Source organism: Monopterus albus, unplaced genomic scaffold, assembly GCF_001952655.1.
Source record: "Monopterus albus unplaced genomic scaffold, M_albus_1.0 scaffold59.1, whole genome shotgun sequence".
NCBI classification, from domain to species: domain Eukaryota; kingdom Metazoa; phylum Chordata; class Actinopteri; order Synbranchiformes; family Synbranchidae; genus Monopterus; species Monopterus albus.
The window spans coordinates 662,539-676,921 of record NW_018127939.1 but is presented as its reverse complement, the minus strand read 5'-3'; the positions used below and the strand labels follow the sequence as shown (position 1 = coordinate 676,921).

At 39.3% G+C, this 14,383-nt stretch overlaps 1 protein-coding gene across 2 annotated transcripts in view; it reads right to left on the bottom strand.

Annotated features, from left to right (window-relative positions):
* Positions 1–14,383, bottom strand: part of cdh13 (cadherin 13, H-cadherin (heart)) — a 403,886-nt gene that overhangs the window by 76,590 nt on the left and 312,913 nt on the right. For both annotated transcript variants that reach the window (XM_020603006.1, XM_020603005.1), the window contains exon 12: positions 4,112–4,254. In XM_020603006.1, the coding sequence (XP_020458662.1) occupies positions 4,112–4,254 (143 nt within the window). The remainder of the gene's footprint in view (positions 1–4,111; positions 4,255–14,383) is intronic.

The window sequence follows — 14,383 nt, the reverse complement described above, 5'->3', positions numbered from 1 at the left end:
TTGGTCTGTGCAGATGGCCATCTGGGGATTGGTTCCTCAACTACCGGTCAGAAACGGCGCGCTTAATGCGGCCGAAAAGTGTTTTTGTGAACTCAATTAAATGGCCAGACGAGGAAGTGTGTACACAAAACCGTCTCTTTATTAAGAGAACTAAAACTACCAACAAAACACGGTTGACACAAAAACTCACGGTCGGTATCGGTCCCAAGTCAGAGCCAGCAAACTCCTTCCCTTACTGATTGCATCAGCATCCCAGCCCCGTGATCCAGTCCAAAACCACCAATTAGTCTCACCTGTTCATCTGCTTTAAAAGCACAGCTTAGGTCTCATTCAGGGCACTGTGGTTTAATGCGAGCAGCTTGCCACTTCGTCTTTTCTTTGTTTGCTATTCTTTTATTTGATTGTGTCTCTCATTTTATGTAGTCACTTTTAGTGTCTACTTATTTATTAGCACCTTGCACTCCACTTTGTACCTTGTCATTTGTATTATGAGGCAATGTATTTGCTCTGTAGTGAATATTTGAAGTTTTGTGTCTTTGGTTTCTGTTGTTCTCTTTTGTAGTCTATTTTTGTGATTTCAATTGATTTAGTAGAAACACCCCAATTATTTTAATAAATAACCTTTTATATCTGGTTGCTTGTATTAATTTCCCTTTTCCCCAACAAGCTGAGTCATAACAATGACTAAATATGAGGGAAAACTAATGAGTGTAGTTTGTATCCAAACTGCAAAGCTTGTCAAATGGACTTCCCTGAGGATCTTGAAGACATTGCACCTCTCATCAGAGAAATGTCTTTAGTTCTGACTGGTGGGGAGTTCTAGGTATTTAAGTTCTATAAAGTTATTAACAACCTTGTGGGCCATTGTGGTCACATGTTGGTCACTGCCTCACCCAGCCATCATGTAGGTCACTAAGGTCACATGAGTCAAGGGGTGGGTGTTGGGTGTTAAATTGCCTAAGGATGTCAGGACTGCATTTTAAGATGATACTGGGTGTTGTAGACTACCTCCTCTTTTTGGTGATGACTGTTCCACTTTGGCATAGATGATTTCTTCCACCCCTCTTTCAAACTATAGCCCCTTACACACTGCCTTTTTGAGGCAGGATTGGTGCACCCTTATCCCATCTTTTTTCTGTGTGTAAGGTGCAAAGCCAGAATGGTGGGCCATTTTTGTTACGCCTCTGAAGGTAGTACCAGAGGCAAAACAAAGGGGAGACATGCTCTGTGTAAAAACAGTGAGCTGGCAGTCTGGGACAAAGTGCACCAGTGTCTCAAGTCTTCATGCCTCTCTGCCTTGAACTGCTCTTGGCTTCTAACTTACAGGTCAAAGCATTCCTGATGTCATGAACATGTTGACTGCACTTAGTAATCACACTCGCACACATAGGAAGAACCACGCTAACCAATTTTCCATGAAGTGAAAAAAATACTTGAAGAGCCAACAAAGCTACATCGGCGCTTATCTTCTCCCCCACAGTTGTCTTGGCTTGTAGACTACTGGTACAAAATTTACGTCACAGCTGACAGAGTGACATTGCATCTCACCTCTGGTGTAGAATCCCGGCCTGCTGTCTGAAGTCACAAGCTGGTTCGTGATTATACCACCCTTAGCTTGATCTATATGAACAGCACAAAAGTGGGATATTGGGGACTCTTTAGAACGGCAGTAGTGCATGATCTCAGATTCCCCGCAGGAATTTGCATTAGGTCTCATGCAATATGTAGTTTAAGGTGTTCCCATTCAGGGAGGAGAGAACTGAACATTTATACAAATACCTTAAGCACCTGATTTACCACCTCTGCACCAGAGGGAACTGCAGCGAAAATTTAAGGCCAGGAGCAAGCAGGTGTAAAATTTGTGGCACAGCTCTCAGCGTGGCAGCTGTTACTCATCTAAGACCTCTTCAGAGTTAAGAACATGTTTGAAGAGGGAGAGGACATTTATTAATAACATCACTCAAAAAACAGACTTGTACAGACTTTCAGGTCAAACCGTGCTTTAATAATAATATAAACTAATAATATAATATGACTGGCAGAAGACTGTATGATTGCTGTTCTGAAATATGTTTGTTAGTTTTTTCAACCATATTAAAGTTCAATCTCTGTAAACTTAAACTTTCTTCTATGCACACATTTGCAGTACAGATCCTTAGTGGATGTGTCTTCAAATTAACACTGCTGTGGCTGTGCCCATCAATTTTGGTAAGCACAAATGGAAGAATTTGATGGCATCTGATAGTTATTTGTGACAGGATTAGTACTGTAAATATTCCCTTCAGTCTTGTTTAGATGTCACTAGAAATGCAACACCTGAGATTTGGCATTGATACCAAAAGAAATGTGACAAACATGCTTTGCTACAAAGCCCAATGGAAATTACACTTTAAAAAGGTCAGATGTTGTCTAAAGCCAAGCCTCCATACAAGAACTTGAGGCAAAATCAGATTAAATAAGTAATCGTGACTGTAATTTTGAGCAAGCATTTGATGCCAATTTTCTGCATTTGACAGGTGGTGATAATCGGTTACGGATGTTTTAGCCTTTATCAGAGAGTAGGAAGGGTTGATCCCCAGCCATAAGTTAATATATTTCAAAGAAACAAATAACAGTGTATAAATCATTGGCCTGCTTCCCAAGAGTGATTTCCAGGAACTATTTTCACACACACAGCAGATGGTGGTTGAGTAGGTTCATAAATGATTGTTAATGACAAATTATAGATAGATTTGTGAGTCTGACATTGTGAGAAATTCTACAATATATGCTCGGGCATAGGTTGAAATATGGCATTTTCTTTGATTAATTACGTTTAGTGAGAGGGAAGTATTTCATGTTGAAAATCACAGGCTACTTGTTGCAATTTCGGGCCCTAGTATCTTGAAAGATACAATAATCCCAAGCTATATCATCTTACCAAGCCTCCCTTCTGGCTCCAACACTAATCTTTCTCTCTGACCTGTCGACTCATATTCTTCACCATTTCTGTTCTTTTCCACCTCTGCCTTACCCACTTCCCTGTCTCTGTATCTTTTTCTTGTTATCTCCCCTTATGTCCATTCCTTTCTCTTCTTCCCTTGACCTTTCCACCTCCACCACCTTCTCCTCCGCCCCCATCATTACTCCTCTTTCACCACTCATCTTTCCAAGGCTGCTGAATTCCCCAGCACAACAGTGCTATTCTGCTGCCTACTAATAGAATCTCTCAGTTTCTCTAATGGATCTGTCAGAATCTCCCTGAACACAGGAGACCAGATAGATTGATAGTAAGAGGGAGTGAGACAGAAATAGAGGAGGACAAAGACACAGAGAGACACTCAGAGAAGCGATGAGACAGAGAGAAAAGCAAAGAGAAAAGCTAGAGACACACCAGGGCTCTTGACACTTCCTTCGTGCCATGGAAAGTCTCAGAGCAGCAGCTCCACTGATGCTGCCAGCCAGCCACCATCTGGTCCAATAGAGGCAGCATCACTTAAGGCCAAGCACATTGTCACCATGGGATAATGACAGTTTCACTATGCCCAGGTACACTAACAGATAGACCGAGTCCTTTCCAAGTGTGTACTGCACTTGTTTTCAAAATCAGGCCATGTTTGCTGCAATGGGTTCTACACAAACACTCGTCACTGAGGATGAACCTACTGCGTGTTAGGAAGCCTTGTTGTGATGCTGCCAATGCATTAAGTAGAATCTTGACCTAAGTGATACCCTTTAACACCTTAAATAGCTTATAAAAAGGTATTTGATTAAAGTGGTATTTAAAGACACAGTATCTTTGTATGATTACATTCTGTTGAGTTTTTGGTGCCTGTGGTGATTTTACACTTTCAAATTAAACAAGTGTTACCAGGATCTTGACGTTGTTTTTCTTTAAATTTCTGCAGAAAATGTGTTGTTTTCTGGGAAATATCTTCCAGGCACCTGTTTAGGACAGGGAATCGAAAGCCTTTCAACAACTAGCTGCTGGCTAGAATTGCATTATATCAGTGATAAGGTAGCAAGATGGGCATGTGTGTATCTTTAAGGTTTTATAGATCATTTTAAATGTCACATACTGTTTATGTCTAGTTGCCTTCTATCATTCTCATACAGTGTGTCTGTGACTCACCATTATCTGTGGCGATGAAGACAGCTGTGTATTTATTTTCATGGACATATGGAGACTCACGGTCCAGCGAGGCTGAAGTGTTGACAGTTCCTTTGACTGGGTTCACACTCAGCCAGCCTGCCGGGTCTCGCAGAACAGCATATCTGGAAGAAAGATAAAAAAATCAAGACTTTTTGACCATTTAAGCACCATAACTAACATCAAAAATACAGTCTATCCACCCAAAAAGCAACTTTCCCACTCTATTATGGTCCATGCATCTCACAGACAGACACCTCCACAGACATAACAGACGACACAGGTATTTGAATATTCCATGTTTGTCCCATACTGTGCATCATTTTACTGGATTCCACACTCTAGCTAAAAAAAACAAACAAACATTCCCATTTCAAAAAGTAATACATCTGGGACTGTCTCCAGCATCCCCACCCCCACGACCCTCTACAGGATAAGCTCTCTACATAATGCCCGGTCCAGACTACACAGTTTAAGCCCAATAACAGCCCGACATGATGGATGCAGGGCACTGGAACTGACAAAATGGCTTCAGACATGACAATCGATTGTTTTATCTTCTATAGTGTGTCATAGTAAACTACAACTGATGCTGCATCTGAGATGCCTCAAGACCTCCTGACACAAAGTCTAGCATGTCAGAAAGCGGGATGACACTGACCGACAGGCGCACAGATAGCTCTTCTATTCACAACAGTTTAGGCATATTGGACTGAACCATATTCATTACATTTCGCAGAGATACAGCTAACGCTGGATTAGTGACTTTCACAGTCAACCTTGTGAAGTAGCTACCCTATCAGGGCTAGCCAGCTAGTTTTAGATTTGACTTAAAACACTATTTTTAACTGCTACTTCAAGTTCTCCATGAAGCAGAGTCAATACAGGCTGCTCTGTTCTTCGTGTAACCCACAGAGAGGTCCACAGTTGCACCCCCACACCACCCTTTTTGATGCTTTTCCGAACACAAGCAGGCAGTATCACACACACTCTTCTCCTGGTCCCTGGCACCTCAAAATCATGAACAACATCAGCTTGTGATCCTTTAGGTACCAACGTGTAGTTTGTTATATACCTCGTCTAAGAATGTATGACTTTATAATCTGACATATTGACCATTGTATCAGACAAACAAATCATGTAGTCTGAACCAGTCATAAGAGGAATAAAACTCTACTCATAAAACCACACAAAGAATGTATAAATCCATCAATATTACTTTTTTTTTTTTTTACCCATTTTCTTACAATGAAGAGTAGCTCTTTAAGTACCTACTGCAAATGATTAAAACTACGTAGGTGAAACCCTTCAGGTCCAGTAAGCAATAGGAAGAAGTTGTTTCAGTGTCTCATGAGAGGTGTAGAAATAAATGAAAAGGCTGTAATCAAATCCAATCAATAATAAAAGCTCCGCCAAACTACAGCAGAAGTAAAATGCTTGATAGGGTTTCATTATGGCATAAACTGTATGTGTGTGTGTGTGTATCTGTTCTTAAGTTGTTGTTAACTAAAAATATTTTTCCCCACTCTGATCTGGTGATGACACAGGGATTGGCTGAAATCAGTAGTAGAATATGATTTAGTGCACTCACATTGTACTCCTTCATAGGAGGCTACTAGTGACAGTTTCAGTATGAACACCACAGGAGATTATTATGTCTGAGAACTTAACATTTTCATTTGTCAAAGGCTTGATTAGTGAATGAAAGTGCTGTAAGAATGAGCCACTAGTCACTTCTTATACCTTTGCTCTACCCCTGTGCGAGTGCAGCAGCAGCACCTGCAGGCAGTGAGGTTTGAAGATGATGGAGAACCTCTCCAGAAGTCTTGTGGGTGAAGGGCCAAACTGGCATTGCCTTGGAAAAGAGCCGACGAGTGGATCATGACCAGCTAATGTGGCTGCTCAGTCGTTTACTACTGGCTGGTAGATTTTAACTAGAAGGGGCTTGTGTCTGTGTTAATGTCAAAAGTGACTGATTTAGGAGCTCAGCGCACTCCTTTCCTACACACACACACACACACATATATGTACACTATAAGAATATACTTTTAGATACACACAAGGTTATACATGTACAGTATAAGCTCCTAATCAACAAGGCAATCACAGGCTAAACATTTCGTAAATGCACAGTGAGACACACAAGACTATGGACTTTCTTGACCACAAGGCCACTCTTTGCCAAAGTGCTCAGCGGTAGACAAATTGTCTTTGAAATGGAGCTCTTCAGCTAACAGAGCATGACAAAGCCTTGGGAAATGGCTTTGCAATCAACCTCTGCTCACACCTTTCCCCTCTCGCTCTCACTCACACTTTCCCTGCAAGCGATTACTGTCCTTAACCTACACACATTTTACTGTAACAAAAGAGGCATGGGTGGGATGCTAAATGCACTCTTATTGGTAACACGTGCTGTATATCATCGTAAATGTTCTCTTTTTGCTTGTCTCTCTCTTTATCACACACATACAGTTAGGCAAGCACACATTCAAAAATTGCATGATTCATAAAGCCAACTCCTCCAATAAAACCGAGCCAGCTTCATGTTATTACCCTCCACGTCTTATTTCTCCTATAACTCACTATCAAACACACACTGTGATCTCTGTGTTACATTAGTGTTTCATCGTTGCCACATAGAGAGAAACATATCACTGAGAAGCACACACATGCACATGGATAAAACAAAGTTATTAGGGTACTTGATATTAAATATGTGGGGCCGACCAATATATCCATTCAGTATACACCAGTACAAAGATACTGACAGTGTGACCAACATTAATGGCTGATTTTATCTTAGCAGTTATTGGTGTGTATGTCAGCCAATAAATAACAAGAAAGTGCAGTACCAAACTGTCAAAAATGTTGTTTTTTAGAACTTTTAGTAACTGTGTCTCCATTACCAGATCCAACTGACATGATGATTTTTTTCCAACTGTAAAATTTGCCTCTCTGAATGTATAGTGATAGGTCACCATTCTAGGTAGTACACTTTGTCAGAAGATAAAAGAAAGCTGACTAATTAACATGTTATTTTCTCATTTGTTTAATCCCACAAACCCCAGTGTAACAGTGACATGTAGCTTTACAGGGGGATTATGGTTATGTGCTGCCTGGCACCCCCAAGGTGATATCAAGACTGTTTCCAGTGTTTGTGCTAAGCTATGCTAAGCTAACCAGCCTCAGTGTATAGCTATAAGAATGGTATTAACCTAATTAATTTTTTACAATGTAAAAAAAAAAGGTTTAAAAATATTTTGGCATGAAAAACATAGTTGCGGCCATTAAAGCCATTTTGTACCAAGGAGGTATAAGAACAGCATACAGTGGCTTTGTTAGGTACCAGGTGTAGACAGTGAATTCACTACTAACCATCATGGTTTGCAGAATATTTTTTTGTTATGGAAAATATTGACCTAGAGCTACGGTATATTTCACATAAAATTGTAACAATTTTATGTGAAAAAAAGGAAAAATGTATTTTACAAAAAATGAGAATTTTATGGCAATTCAAAGCTACAGAATTTTCTGGGTATTTTAATTTGGGTATGTAATTTCATGTATGTAGGAAATACAGTGAAAAATCTGTAAAATAAACTGAATAACTTTCAGTAACAAAGTGTAGCAAGTATTTCCTAAAATATCCCACATTATCAAAAATGTTTATTAAATCTTATTTTTCACTTTATGCTGGCATTAAGAGAAAAGAAGAAAAAATGGAATTCAAAATAGTGTGAATACAGACATCAACAACTACAGTCTCAAAAAATTTGTGTAGTAGGAACATTTTAACGTACATCTTTCAGAATGAAGTGCAGGTCCTTCTGGGATTGACAGGCTGCTATTTAACCACAAAATGTTCATTGTTTCATTCCATATAAACTCAAATCCACTTTAAAGCTCAAACTCCTTTTCGGACATGCAGGATATTCAATAACTGACAAAAACAAATGCAACATACCTACTATGCAACCTGAAGTAAAATATCAAGATATTCTATTTTTTACTACAGAAGATGTTCTGAGAAAGTGTACCTCTCCTGTCTGCTTTGGTGCAGAATCAAAGGTAACCACTAAATGAGTCAGAGCCACTGCTCCTCCTCTCTGTGCAAACACAGGGACAGTCCATTAGAGCCCTTTAAAGGGCAGATTAGAAAGACATTAAAAAACCATTAGGAATATTCATATCAGGTTATACATGTTTATCTCCAAAGCCAGAAAGACCCCAAACAAATCTGTCAACCAATGAGACACAAACACCATGGCCACATATAGTTTTGCCTTCATTTACTACAGCTGCAAATACACACATGTACACACAAACACAAACAAAAAGTACAGAAAACAATGTAAAAGTGGCCTGTGTGTTGTGCCTGCACTAGGAAATAATTCTCAGGACAGCGTGGTGAGTTGTCCAGACTTTTGTTTGAATGGCAGAAAGTGCTGTGCCATTCATGATCTGTGACCTTAACATTAGACTGGACTGACTGTATTGCTCTTCACGCCGGACTGCAGAGCCAGAACTCTGGGAGCTACTCTGAGCTGCTATAGCTAGCATCAGAGCACTGTCAACAATTATGTATGCATGTTTTGGTATGTGGTTGCCCTTTAGCAGCAAGAGAGCACAGAGGAGCCTTGTCGGGGATGGCAGAAATGTAATGCATCTGACTGTCAAGGAGTCTCATTATGGGTGATCCAGGGGCAGATACATAATATAGTACCAATCCATAATGATTTTACAAAATGATTTAAGTAATTCTTTCAGGTCTTTTAAAAATGAGTCAAACAGGAAACCACAAGAACAACATAAGGCAGACACAACAAAAGCCTGGTACTGATGGATGATCCATGATAAAAGTAAAAAAGAGATTCTTAACCAATACATATTGAGGATGCAAATAATCTGTTTTGACAGCTAATTCAGAAGCTCTTATCTGAGAGCAATGCTTTGCTGTCGTCCTTGTGGATGTGTTGAGACAGATGAGCTCTTTATAACGCTGATCGGAGCCTCGTTCCTCAGTTGTCTCAGACAACTCAAAGGGATCTGGGAGCGGGAGGGAGGAAGGGGGCTTTCCACCTACTTGTAATCCACTTACATCAGGAACAAAATGACGGCAGACGTTTTGTGCATCTCTGCATGTTTGTGTGCCAATAGCAGGTGTGGGTGGGATACACACAATAAGAGAAACAATTTGTCAGTTAGAGCTAATTTAGACAGAGTACCATAAAGGAAAGCTAAATGCTGATTATTGCTCTTATTTGTTTTCACTTAAGTAAAATATGCTGCTGGCACGTCTTCTGTGTAGCGGTAATATAGTGTGATTGTTTGTGCACTTTTCTAGTTTAAATACACAGAGGTTTGTTGAATCAACAGTATAAACTAAAGCGGAAGACTTAAAATGTACTTCCTTGTACTGTACCTTTCTAATGCAGAAGCTGACAACTAAAGTGCTTTTCAATTTGTTGCACTTGATTCCTATCATAAAGTATGTGGATTGTTCACTGCATCATGCCTGTGTTGAACACAAATGCTGAATCTTACATGGTTTTGAAAAAAAGGACTCACCGGGTCTTTGGATTTACTCTACACATTATCATTGTGTGGGACCGATGTACACATTACAATCAAGTAAATCCAACAAATCTTTTTTTCAGTGCCGTTAATCTTAACTGACATAGTTTTATTGAGTCATTAAGAACAATATTAAATAGATTAAAATGTTACAGCAAATGTGAGTTTAACAAAAATGGGAGCTTCAGTCAGGTAATCGTATTTTTCAAAGAAACAATTCAGCTGCTGATATTTTAGTACAATGAGAACTTTACTAAGTAATCTCATATAAAACAGGAAACCCATTTTCATTATTATAAAACATACAAACACAGTGATGAACCTCTCAGGCATTAGTGAACACAGACAGTGCTTGATAGAAAAATGACAATATTAGTGATTTGCTAAATTGTTTGTGTGAATAATGAGCATTATCTCAAAGCGGAAGAGGTGGAAACAATGTAATGTTGTTATAACACTGCCACAAGTCTTAGGGGGGAGGTCAGGTGGATGGTTGGGTGTACTGTATAAAACGGGTAACCTTAAAACAAGAGACCACAGTCCATATTTGTCTTTTACCAACATTCAACACTATTGTTCTTTGAAACATAAAGAGAACCTTTCTTTAGCAAGGAACTCCAGTTGCCCTTTCAAGAAGTTAAGGAACTCACAAGAGATAGACAGAAAAAAGGTTAAACTAAATAAAAGAGAGAAGAAGCAGGGGCTGAAATGGCCTGAATTTTAGTCCCTAACATATGTAGCTCAAGCTCCAAAAATCCCAGGTTCTACATTTTCCATAATTCAACCCACTAGAGGCTTTCATTAGACCCTGCCTGCCTCTTTAAACCACTTCTTTCAATCTCCACACACCTTCAGATTGTATCAGGGGCAAGTCTCAAGTCCAACTGAGATAATCCTGCTGACATCACTGTGGCAACATCAGACTTATCTTTTTAAACTTCAGAAACCCTTCTCCAGATCCACAGCAGGCAGTATATGACTGTTGGCACAGGCTGAACAGCATTCTTAATGATGAGTAAGCTCAGCTGAATTGTTGGAGTGTCCTTTTGATCATGTCCATGGTCCTTTTAGTCTGTTGATTGTTAGTTTTACTTTGGTTTTAGTCAATGCTCTGCTGAAGCTGGATTCACTTTGATTTGGACAAAAATCCTGTTCACTATGTTTAGCTTGAGAGGACAAGCTAGATTGTCAAAGAACATTAAACTAGATTTCTGTAGCGAACACCTAGAGGATAATTTAGATGACTGCTGGCCACATTAATCCTGGAACTTACTCATATCAACACAAAATACAGCTGACTGAAAGTAACTTTAACACTACCTCTATCGTCTGACCCTTTTATAAATATACTGACATGCTGTCAGGTTTTCCCAAATGGTCTCTGTCTTTGCATCTTCTTGTGTACTGCTCAGTGTTAATGAATTTTGTTCATAAACCTATTTCTTCCAAGAAACACCAACATCAGATGACAGAGACAGAACAGTACTGAATGTAATATGGTAGCTGGCACATCAAGCAGCTACATCAGCGTCTGGCTGGAGGAGAAAACTGTTTCAAGAGCTACAGCTTGTGATTCCACAGATGCTGCAGGTTGTTGAATAGGACTCCGAATTAAGACAGTAATTACTCCATGTTCATTTATCTGTAAGTTGTCATAGTACTCATTATCGAAGTAGCTGTGGTACAGAGGTCATTCCCTGACTGGAAGGTTGGCGGTTCAATTCCCGTTCTCCCCAGTCAAAGTGTCAAAGTGTCCTTGGGCAAGACCCTGAACCTCAAGTTGCCGATAGCCAGGTCACTGCCTTGAAGGGACAGCACCACCACCGGTGTGTGTATGTGTGTCTTAGAGTTCTGTACTGGAGACAAATTCCCTGTGTGTGTAACATACTTGACCAATAAAAATGATTATCATTATCCCATGTTAGTCTTAATGTAATTTCTAGTCTTGTTTTTGTCTTGAAAAATAAGAAATTTCAAGTAAGAAGTTTCAGTAATTATGAGGTTGATTGCATATAACCTCAGTGTTTGACCTTCAGCAATTTCTTTTTTCTCCTTTTCATCTATTCAATTCAGAACTGCACAGCGAGAGTCACACATACACTTCTGTCTTTATGAGGACACTCATTCACATAATGCATTCCCTGGCCTTTTACCCAAACCTTAACCATCAGAACTAAACCTAATTCTAACCTGAACCCTAAAACCAAGTCTTAACCCTCAAAAAGGTGTTTCAGAAAGTGAGGACCAGCCAAAATGTCCTCACTTTCAAAATGCCCTCACTCTGTAGCAAAAAAAAATATATATTTTTTTTGGTCCTCACTATGTAGCAAGTACACGAGCACACACACCAATTGTTCACAGATCCCCAAACATTCAAAGCTATAGATCAGGTCCACATAAAAGCCTCAAAGTGAATACTGAATTCATCCATCTTTCCCTTTATCACAGCTGTACACGAGGACCCAGAGGCAGACATGTGACAAAGAAATTACAGAGGAAACAAAGATTAAATAATATCTATAATCTTTATCATTTCTGTACACATCTTAGATGACCTGCTTACACTGACCAATGCTACTGCCTGTTCTTGAACTATCCAGCCACCCACTATTGCTGTGGAACTGTTGGTCAGACTTGCAGAACACAGTGGTGAAGGATTTCACAATGACAACATGTTGAGATGACATGTGGAGAATGATCTGGGGTTTGGCTGAATCAGGATATAATACAACAGAATGCATAAAACAACATACAATTACTTTATTTCCATTTATCTGCCTAATACATATAATGCCAAGACCTGGGCAAGTGATGGAGAAAGACAAAGACAGAGTTAATGAGAGTGAGTGAGAGAAACATGAACAGAGAGATGGAATAAGCTAGAGACTAACAGGTAGAAATAAACAGAGGCCCATGCATAGGGAGAGAAGTGTAATGGTGAAGACCCACTGAAAGTGAATCAATTGCACATCTCCACCACTTCTCGCCCATCGCTATGGGAGTGTCAACGCAGGGCCATACAGTGACATGACAATGTTCTTATATTTAACAGAAGATTTGCATTTGCTATCCTGTTATCACACCTTTACTAGCTCTTTGTAGTTAACTCACTGCTTTATCTCAAGGGTTTTCTACCAGTGGTTTGTGGCCTTCTGGTGGTCTGTGAAATCATTGCAGGTTGTCCCTGATCATGCATTCAAAAATGTTGTTTCACTGTAGGAATCATTATTTTTAAATGCTAATTTTTTACACATATGTCAATGTATTACTTATTGTTTGTGAATAATCTACAAATATCTAGAATTTAGAAAAGCCAGGATTGATTTTCAGTATTAAAATGATGCCTATCCAATCTTTCCACCCCATCCATCCCACAACAGTGGTGCTCAGATGACTGCTTAGTCAGAATACTGGTCCCTGAGCCACATTTAGGCAAGAACCCATGCTTTATCTGACAATTTCTACAATTTGTGCCAGGCTGCATTTATCTTCTCTTTGTCAATGTAATCTAGAATGCAGGTGTCATGTAGGAGAGACTGCAACTATTATTCTCTCATCCACAGAGGTTGTACCTGTGCCCAGAAATTCCACTTCATCAGTTTTCACTATATCACTTCAGGGCAAATTTTGCCTTCATTTGCATAAAGTTAAAAATGTGTAACTTCTGACCCCTCCCCCTTTGGCTGCTTCTTGAGTCCTTTTCCTATTGACTGGAATCCCACAATTCTTTGCAAAACAACTCATCGTGCTGCATCACGGTCACTGGATCCTCACAGTAAAACTGAAGCTTCAAGGTACCCCTGACAATCCTTTTCAACAACAACAGGTGCACAAATAACCCAAATTAGGGTGAAATTGGTCAATGCCTTGAAAAGTTAAAGCATTTTCAAAGGAAGAACACATCTCTAGCACCCCACAGAGGAGAAATTGCAGGAAAGGTTACATGTTGAAACTGAACATTACATTATGGAGTTAAAGGTCCTTGCAGAATTATAACATTTCAAACATAAACCTGCCTGTAACACCAGTGAGTGGCTAAAGTAAATGAAAATTTTCAGGCATGTGCAAAGTCAGCTTCTGTTAGATTTGGGGATTTTATTGAAGTCACAGCATTTGAAGCTCTTCCACACCATCCCCTAACCTTCAGTGGCCAACAGCAGAAGAATAATAATTAATATTGCAGAATGAGTAGTACCATTGTTTTGGTGCTTCCAAAAGGGGACATGTCATGTTCAGTGAAGAATGAATGAAATATAGAGAGTAGAGAGTGAAAACAAATAGTTTTGTAAAAAATCCTAAATGGCAGAAAATCTAGCCAGACAGATACGTACGGTCTCAATTGAAAATGTTTTGGATTTTTCCAAAGAATACAGGGAACACAGACTATTTGTTGTACCCTCATAGTTCTGGAGTTATTAGCTAATAAATAAATAAAATTCCAAAATCTGTTAGTGGTGTGTGGTAACTGCCACCTGGAGAACATGTACCAACATATTATTTTTGATAGTTTTTGAGATTCTGTAGTTTTTATGCTACTTTTTATGATTTGTATGAAAATTGTATATTGGATTCTTATCAAAAGTAGCAGTGGAGGAGGAGAAGGAAAAGAAGAAAGAAAAAATGCTTTTGCATCTTTGGTGCGATCACACCCTAATAAGTTTACATTTTAATGATAGGCAT